This window comes from Palaemon carinicauda, chromosome 8 (genome assembly GCF_036898095.1).
Source record: "Palaemon carinicauda isolate YSFRI2023 chromosome 8, ASM3689809v2, whole genome shotgun sequence".
NCBI lineage: Eukaryota > Metazoa > Arthropoda > Malacostraca > Decapoda > Palaemonidae > Palaemon > Palaemon carinicauda.
Genome location: NC_090732.1, coordinates 48,099,625 through 48,109,624, shown reverse-complemented (window position 1 = coordinate 48,109,624; position 10,000 = coordinate 48,099,625). Strand labels below are relative to the sequence as shown.

The following is a 10,000-nucleotide window of genomic DNA, read 5'->3' as shown; positions in this document are numbered from 1 at the left end:
ATTTTCTCCAAGATGACTCATATTGCCTTCTAGTAGATTTGCACTTATATTCCTCAAGAAAGTCTATACTGGCTTTCGAAATCCCGAAACGCTTTCTCACCGCTAGGGAGAGAAAATCATGAGCTGCAGGGTCCGGGTTTTCTGTAACGAAGCGCAGACAGTTGACTTCTGGACTCGCTGGGTCAGAACTGGATCTGGTAGTGGTACAAACTTCAGCTACAGTTCCAATGCCAGGAGGAACCACACGCTGTTCAGCCACTTGTGGCCCACTATTGCCGCTACCCCTTGAAGGATCTCAGTTTGTTGAGGACCCTCAACAGAAGGTTGTGAGGAGGGAGCAGATAAATCTTGGACCATCTGTTCCAGTCGAGGGACATCGCGTCCACTGCTTCCGCTAAGGGGTCCTCGTACGGGGCACGTACAGGAGCAACTTCTTGTTGTCTTTCGTCGCAAAGAGGTCTATCTGCAGTTCTGGGACTGATTCAGAATGAAGGAGAATGATCCTGGGTCTAAGGACCATTCCGACTCTATCGGTGTGAACCTGGATAGAGCGTCCGCTGTCACATTGCGGACTCCTTGAAGGTGAACTGCCGACAGGTACCACTTCTTCTTTTCCGCCAATCGGAAGACGGCCAACATCACCTGGTTGAGAGGTGGTGACCTCGATCCTTGTCGATTCAAGTATCTCACAACTACCTCGCTGTCTATCACCAACCTTATGTGGATCGAGTGACGCGGGGAGACTTTCTTTAAGGTAAGGAGCACTGCCCTAGCTTCTAGAAAGTTTTATGTGAAAGGTCTTGAATAGCTTGGACCAAGTCCCCTGGACTTTTTTCCGATGAGAGTGACCTCCCCATCCCTCCTTCGAGGCGTCTGAGTGAATCGTCACCGACGGGGGAGGTGGCTGAAGAAGAACTGACTTCTTTAGATGTCTGGCTTGGGACCAAGGCCTGAGAAGAGTACATAGCCGAAGCTGCTGGTCTTCTCAGATCTCTTCGCGCGTTTGATGCATAACTTCTCCAAACTCCGATTGCATCCTTTAGCTGTGCTCTTAGCACTGGGTCTGTCACCGAAACAAACTGGAGAGAGCGCAGTACCCTCTCCTGCTCGTGTCTTGATATCCTTTCGGAATCTAGAAGTCTCTTGACAGAACCCGCTATCTTCTTCCTTTTCTTCGCCGGGGTGGAGAAACGGTGTGACAAAAGGTCCCAGTGGATTCCCAGCCACTGGAACTTTTGAGATGGAGAAAGTCGAGACTTTTTCTGTTGATCTTGAAGCCTAGGTACTCTAGGAACTGGATCACTTGACTGGAAGCTTGCAAGCATTCTGTCTCGGATGCTGCCCACACCAACCAGTCGTCCAGGTAGGCTACTACCTGAATTCCCTTTAGGCGTAATTGTTTGAGAGCTACGCTCGCAAGCTTCGTAAAAATCCTTGGGGCTATGTTTAGCCCGAATGGCATGGCTCCGAAGGCGTATAGTCTTCGTTGTAGCCTGAACCCTAGGTAGGGGGAGAGTCGATGGCTAATTGGAATGTGCCAATAGGCGTCTGACAAGTCTATAGAGACGGAATATGCCCTCTTGGGCAGTAAGGTCCTTATGTGTTGCAGTGTTAGCATTTTGAATTTGCAATTCACTATGAACTTGTTGAGTGGCGACAAGTCCAGAATGACTCAGCTTTTCCGAGTCTTTCTTGGGAACACAAAACAGCCTCCCTTAGAAATTGATGGGCTTCACCCTTCGGATCACCTTTTTTCTCCAACAGTTCTTGAACGTACTCCTCCATAACGGGGGTGGAGTGTTGGAAAAACCGAAGGCACGGGGGTGGAGTGCTGTACCAGCTCCCGCCCAGTCCATTCTTGAGTAGGCTGTGGGCCCAGGGATCGAAGGTCCACCGATCGCGAAATTTCAGAAGTCTCCCTCCTACCGGTATCACCTCACTTGGACTGCCGTCCTGATGTCTTGCCTTCCTGACCACGACCACCCCTGAATCCCCTTCCCCTTGAGGGGCGTCTAGACGAGCCTCTGGCTGCTCCTCTAGGCTTTGCTCGAAAGGAAGTAGACTGCCCTTCAAACGCTGGGGTGAATGCCGTGGACTGTGTCGACACGGCCCTGGGTACCCACTGAAAAGTGGTCGGGGTTTGTGCCACGATCTGGGGCACTGGGGGCAATGGCAATTGCAGTTGCTCTTGCTGTCTAAGAGGCTTGGCTGGCCGAGACGGTAGCCTAGTCTTCATAGTCTTCCTCTTTGGTTGAGGACCCTCATCCGGGGAAGACTTTGTTTTGATAGCCAGGCCCCACTTCTGGAGAAGGTTTCTATTCTCCAAGGCGGCCTTATCAACAACTTCTTTGACCAAGTCGGTAGGGAAAAGGTCTTTTCCCCAAATGTTGGAGGAGATTAGTTTCTTTGGCTCGTGCTTCACCGTAGCCGAGGTAAACACGAACTCCCTACAAGCTCTCCTTGCCTTGACGAAGCCATAAAGGTCCTTCGTCACTGTGGCCAGATGAGACTTGGCCACTACCATGAACATTTCATGGACCTTGGGGTCACTTGCCATCGTCTCGAGAGTAGTCTGAAGAGACATTGAGGCAGTCAGTCTTTCTTTTGTATCGAACTCACTTCGCAAAAGAAAGTCAGACAGTTTAGGGAGGTCCTTGCCGAACTGACGTCCGGCAATATCAGCCTCCAACTTTCCAACTGAGAACGTAAGATGGACGTCCTTCCAGTCTTTGTGGTCCATAGGCAGGGCCAGCGACAAGGGTTTACACTCCTCTAGGGAGGGGCAAGACTTGCCGGCCTCGACTGCTTTTAGTACAGCCAGAAACCCTTTCTGTAAAAAGGGGAAGGCTCTAGTAGGCGAGGACACAAAGGAAGGGAGCTTCCTATTCAATGCGGCTACCTTTGAGTTAGAGAAGCCCATCTCTTTCATCGAGGATGAAAGTAGAGCTTGAGCCTTAGCATGGTCCATCACTATGACCTCCTTCGGCTCTGTCTCCTCCTTTGAAGCTGGTTCCTTCTTCAGCTGGACATAAGAGTCCGGATATGATGCCTTGCTGGGCCAGAATTCCACCTCCTCCAGGGGAACTGAGCCCAGCTTATCTGAGATGACGATCTTTCCAGTCGTCATCGGCATGTGCTCAGCATACCTCCATGGGTTAGCATCTGAGCACAAGGGAAGGTCTTTCACATTGAGCTTTTTCTGGGGCCCATGTGATTCTGCAAGGCACTGCATTCGCAGTTCCATTGCAGCCGCCTTCTCCTGATTCTCCTTCTGCATTTGTTGGATCATTCCAACAGTAGAAGAGAGGGCCTGTCCCAGCTCTACTGGGAGACCGGCCGATGTAGAGGGAATAGGCTCCGGAATCTGAACCGGAGTAGCCGACACCTCGTCGACGTCTACCTCTACAACGTCTGGGGCTTGAACTTCATCCTGGGCTTCTGCCAGGAGGTCTTCCTCCTGACACCCGTCCACATCAGACATCCTGTCATCTAACTGGATGTCTTGCATCGCGACCGCGACTTCAGCATCCACCTGGATCTGAACTTAGGGGATCTCCTCTTGAGGCTGGGGAATCACTGCATCAGCTGATGCCTTAGGGAAAAGATACGCCCTCATCTTCTCACTTGGAAGATAAGGGCCAGAAGTGTTCTTTTGGAAGCCCCTTACCCAGGTACGAAGCTTCTTCCTAGCTATATCCCTTGATTCCTCTGTCCTAGGGGAATTAAAGGTCTCAGTAATCAGGTTAGTGCACACAGTACATACCTGAGGGTCCCAATACCGGAGATCATCCTTGGAGACAGCGTATGTTGCGTGTCTCCTACAAAACTCATGTCCGCAGAGGTTCTTGCTGCTGACATTGCAGAAAGAACTTCCCCACTTCGGAGTGTCCTTCTGTAAAGAGAAGAAATTTCCATGAGTATCAAGTGAACTATGTATCACTGGATATGCATAGTATAGCATAACAATTCAGAAAGGAAAGACACACACTTGTGTTTCCCTCACAACCCATTGTTGCAGCCTTCCAGATAATAAAATCAAAATGGTTTATCTCTTCTAGAGTAACCAATGGAAGGTTTCCAGAAGAAACAGGTGGAGCTCACACCTAAGCAATGATTTTAAAATCCTGGATAATAGACAGGAAAGAACTCAGCTTCCTATCTGTAGGGCAACAGCAAAGGGATGTGCAAGAAAACACAATATTGTTAGAAGACACAGTGCTGTACCAAAACCCTTACCATAGTTTTCTTCTTACTGTATATGTTATACTGAAGAATACTAGTACAGTATAGGGGGATGTGTGCCGGCCGGCACAAACCACAACTAGCTTTAAAGTATACTACTTAACAGCTATAAGGCGGCAGCACTCTGGTTCAAATGCATGTGCCGGTCGGCAGCAACTGCCGGCCGGTAACAGCCAATGTTGGCTGGCAATGGCTGCCGGCCAGCAACTACACAAGGTAGTACCTAGCTGCCAGCCACACTCTTGGTGACAGGCAGACAAGGGCTGACATAAGCCGGCCGGCAAAGGTACAAGACCGATGCCAGCCGGCAGCAAAAGAAGCAGAGGACTACACCTGCCCGGCTGCCGGCCTCATAGGCCGGCAGCCGGGTCAGGTACAGCACTAGAAGAAAAATAGAATGGATGCCGGGATAAGAGTGTACACAACCTCCAAGCCCGGCAACCGAAAGAGTGCATATAAGGAAGGGGAGAAACTAATTCAGGCTTCCTGACCAATGCCGTCTGGCTCTACAGGCAGGCATGGATGAGGGACCAAGAGAGGTCCGGGCAGCACTCAAAAACATAAGACCCTTGCCGGCCAGCAGCTCTGCCGGCCGGCAAGGGGCTGAGTCAATTCCACATCCTAACCTATACTAGGTCCAGATGTAGAACGACGTACAGTAAAGTAATGGCTCGGTCATTACGGAGAAAGAGGGGGAAGGGACAAGAGGGTCCTGCCAACCTTGTTTTAGTGACAGATCACCCGCAGCCAAGAAACTTATCTTAGCCTAAGGGAGATCTAAGGGGGAAGGCCAGCAATACTTGCCAGCTCCCAGAGCACCAAAGCAAGGAAGGCATTGCTACTCCCAGGGAAAGAACTTATCCTCCCCTGAGAACAGCAACAAGGACTAGTCTGGTAGATCACAAAAGAAGGAATCATATCCACAGAAACCTTCGGTAGTGACCTAAGGGAGCTAAGCTCCCTTTGTCTGTGTCAGGTCAGCGAGGGGGACTCAGCCCCAAGACAGACAACACAGACTCAGACTAAAAAACTCTGTTGTTCTGTCCCTCTTGAACCATACTACAGGAACAGGAAGGTACAGTAACACCCCAGTATAGTTTTATCGAAAATAAATTCGGAAAAAACCACTTAGGGATAAGCCCAAGGCTTAAACAGAGGGAAAGGGATTGCATACCTTCTCCGAAGAAAAGAAAGCAACCGGGGAGTATGGTAAAGTATACTAAGGCTCCATAAGCAACTAGCCTAGGCACCAAGAGAATCGATTACCTAAATCACCGAAACTCACTCGTATACTATCTTGGAAATATTCCACACAGTCTAAAATGTATAAAATATAGCCTAAAGCTTCAATAAAATTTTAATTACACTCGGAAAAACCATAATCATGCATGAAGTACTAGGACCAAACGACTAGGCTACATGGCCTAGCGTAGGCCAGAATGGCGAATACTTCGCCAAATAATACTAAGCACGAAAGGAAATCCTATGTAATGCTAAATAGCTAAAATTTATTAAAGCAAAACAACCAGGAATATCGCTCTGACTAACTAATTTATACCTAGCGAGCGACAGCGTCCAGGACGCCTCCTTAGGCTACGGCTCTTGTATCAAAGATTAATCCTATTAATCACTCAAAATTTTACCAAGAGCCTATATTTATACATAAAAGACATTATACTTAACTTATCAGAGGCCAACAAAGACGGAGAAGCCATGAAAAGTAGAATAAATCCAAGATTTGCGAGAAAAACAGGAAAAAACACCGAGTTGTTAAGCTACGCAAAAAGGAATACAGATGGCACCAGGATTGGCGCCAGGATTGGCGCCAGGCACGCATACGAATCGGAGGATAGGGAAGCCTTGGGAGCGGCTCCCCTTTTTCTTTCCCGAATTCGTATCTCGCCAATCACCTCCTACGAGACGAAATCTCTGTCCAGGATGTAGATTGCCATGTGGCGTGTCTAGAATACGTCCTCTGATATGTCGCGATATCCCTTTCACGAGGGATACTCGCTCCAGGAGTTAGAATTCTGGTACCTTAAGGTAAATTCTCTGGGAATATCGCCGTAGTTGTAATATACCCTAGGAAGCTACCCTATAGGAACTTCCATCAGGACGACATGGCTTGAGCCCAAATATATATATATATATATATATATATATATATATATATATATATATATATATATATATATATATATATATATATATATATATATATATATGTATATATATACATGTATATATACATACATATATATATGTATATATACAGTATATATATATATATATATATATATATATATATATATATATATATATATATATATATATATATATATATATATATATATATATATATATATATATATATATATATATGTATATATATATATATAGGATAAATTTTGCACATTTAAACGTGTTTTTCATATTTCAAAGAAGCCATATATTTTAATACATTAATGTGTGGATTCTCCTAACGGTTTTGATAGGTTGTGGGTATATATTTTATGTTTTAATGTTAAGTTGGGTTGTAGTATATTTTCTATGCATTAATCTTAAGAAATAATGGTTTTAAGGTTATGTTTGTTTTCAAATATTCTTCCTGTACAAGAGTCCACTTGTAAGAGCACGAAAGTAGGACGTTTGTTCTGAAGAGACTATTACTAGTAAGTAAGATTCAATAGAATGGGGTTTGCTTTATTTGCATCCCGCCAAAACAATGGATAAAACATCGGCCCTAAGTCTCCAGGTCATTTTCAGGCACATGAAAAATTACACATTTCAGAACAAGGCAAGTTCACAGCAACACGTGCACTTTTTTTTAGTTACACAGTTTGTCTTGCAAAGGCACACCACCGTTTCCATAATGACTTCTGGCACAGGCCCAAGCATACACTCTGTTGTGACTAGTTGCAACTACCCATCATGGCTCTTGAAGCAGCCGTGTTCCAATAGCCATACCAGAGCGTGTTGGATTACTGATGCCTCACCCAAAACTTGGATACTTCCTCTTAGAACATGCTCCTGCAATGGACTAATTGTTAGAGGAAATTTCTCACTCTCAGCCATATGTTTGCAGAAAAGGCACCATCTGAGATCTTGAATGTAGCTGATGTCCATCGACTTAGGTTTGTAGACATCGCAAGAAATATTTCCAAAACTGGCTTCTACTGATCTGTTACATAGTAGGATTCACAAAGCTGCTGTAGAGCTTCAGGATATCTTCTGAAGCTTGTATGTATATGTTCAGCCAGATAACTTTGCAAATACGTAATTTGAAATAATATATTTCAATATGGTGATAGGGATTTGTAAGTAAACTCTGAAGGTTATCTTCTTGTATGCGATGACTCTTAAAGTGGGTATCAATCTTGACGATGATATTTTTTAAAGATAGGTGATATACCTTGGTTTTTCACTTACATTACATTGCAATCTAAAATAACCACTTCTTGCACGCCTGTTGTTAGTAATTGTTGAGTTTGCAGAGATGTTACTGCATTTTCTTGTGACTAATATGCCACTACCACAATTTTATTTAATACTTATCTAATATTCTATGGCGTAATAAATAAAGCTATAGTTACGTACATTTCGAATTCTAAGTGAGAAAAAAAAACAATGATATTCAACTTCAGCTGACTATCAATTATACATCACTAGCTATATTATCATTAGCTGATATATCAAATCATTTGATTTTATTTGTCAATAATCTTTTCCACTACTCTTCGTAATAATATTTGTTTTCATTAAGAGTCCTGAATTACTTGACTAACTATAGTTAGACTCTTCTGGATAATATTAGTGTATTGTCGATAATTTGCATAAGGTTTTTGTTATTTCCTAATGATTTCTTATCATTTCCTATCGATAATAGAGAGATCATTTCATTGAATCTTAATCTAATCATTTAAGACATTAGTTGAAAGGAGAAAGGAAAATTTAACATAATCTACGGAGCCAAATTTTATTTTGAACGTACGTTTCTCTTAAAAGGGAATAAACATTACTTCTCTCTATCGAACAGTAATGACCTTATTATTCCTTCTGCACATCCCATCTACAGCATAGGAATTTAATAAAGATGGTAATAATTCTATTTTACTTACAAATTAGAAAAATACACATAGAAGCATTTCAGTTTTAAATTCAGTCTGAGGAGTGAATGCAGTTCGTTGTGGCCTTGGAGGAATAATGGGTTGGGACAGGTGTAAACTTTCCTAATATTTGTCAAATGGGTTACCTTTTTTTCTATTTAGACTGAAATAAGATAATATAAAACTAGTTTAACGATTTACGAAATGCTATGATTTAGTGTTACTTTGCCAGAAGTGAAGTCATTTAGGAAGCAAACAGATAGTTGAGTTATAGGGTTAATAAGATTATAACAGGCTAAAGGGGTTTGCTGCCCCACCCCCTCCCCGGTAGGTAAGTATGTAAGGGCACAGCTCCTTGGCTAGTTTAAGCGGGAAACCTTAGGCTAGGCTAGATGGTGTTCTTGTGTGTGTTCCCCTTTCAGAATGCTTGTTTTCATCCATAACTTTTGAAAAATTATACCTGGTCTGTCCCAACGAACTACAAAGGGCCATCAGTCTGACTTATCAAGGATATTTCCCCTTAAACCACTCTTTATTTTTACTGTTATATTTATATTCGAGAATTTCACTCACTGTCACTCATGTACTAACCTTGCCGTATGTGCATGAATAGGTTGCTTTCCGTGATACCACGTCAAAGGACCTGGGGGTTTTGGAGGGGCTGTAACCCAGCAGGTCAGCAGAAGCCGTGATCCTATTTCAACATATATCTCGGAGGGACCAGCTATCACAGCGCCACCCTCTGACGAAGAATTATTTTTTTTCTTTTAAATTAGGACTCAAAAGCAAAAAGCAAAAAAAAAAAAAAAAAAAAAAAATGGCTATTTCCAGTGTATGTACACCAGATGAAAATAAAAATAAATGTGCCTGTGTAAATGGGAAAAGGAATGAAATATTGTATAAATATGGGAATTTTAAACGAAATTTTCATAGAAGGTTTTTCTCAACATCCATCCAAGATTAAAAGGAAGATCATGAATGGCATTTAAAGGGTTATAGAATTTCTAATTTAGAGGAAATTGTATTGTTCCATGGCAAGACTATATTCTATGTATAGCACAAAACACTTATTGGCAAAAAATCACATTTGTATCCATATCGTCGCAATTATGATTACTGCAAGCAATATTTTTTTTATTCAAAGTATCTAGCATATCAGAAATCAATAAAGTCTTGTGAATGTGAAAATTTATGTGAACATTTAATTTCTTTTCAAACCGTAAACTATACACAAAAATTAAATAAATAAATAAATAAATAAATAAATAAATAAATAAATAAATAAATAAATAAATAAATAAATAAAAAAAATCTTTTGAAGCTTGACCGAATCCTATTTCCTATTTATATTAATGATTAAAAGCATATGCAAATATTTTAACTTCGGAAATAGCCATGGATGGAAATATTAATAAAGACATTTTATCATTTTACCAGTAAAAAACATTATTATTATCAAATATGACAAATTTATAATGCAGAATTGTCGGCACCATAAAGCAATATCTTCTGAGATCCAAAAGCAAAGAATTCTTGCCCATTCATGGAAACCAATTCTTCATCGACATGGACTCAATAAATTGCCGTCCGAGACAGCAAATGCCAGAAAGAAATTTTGTTTATTGGCTGCTTAGTTTTAATTTGCGAGTATT

The 10,000-nt window shown here is 42.4% G+C and overlaps 1 protein-coding gene across 1 annotated transcript in view; it reads right to left on the bottom strand.

Annotated features, from left to right (window-relative positions):
• Nucleotides 1-10,000, bottom strand: part of LOC137644878 (zwei Ig domain protein zig-8-like) — a 269,476-nt gene that overhangs the window by 26,887 nt on the left and 232,589 nt on the right. The window contains exon 5 of the mRNA XM_068377760.1: nucleotides 8,940-9,090. Coding sequence (XP_068233861.1) covers nucleotides 8,940-9,090 — 151 coding nt within the window. The remainder of the gene's footprint in view (nucleotides 1-8,939; nucleotides 9,091-10,000) is intronic.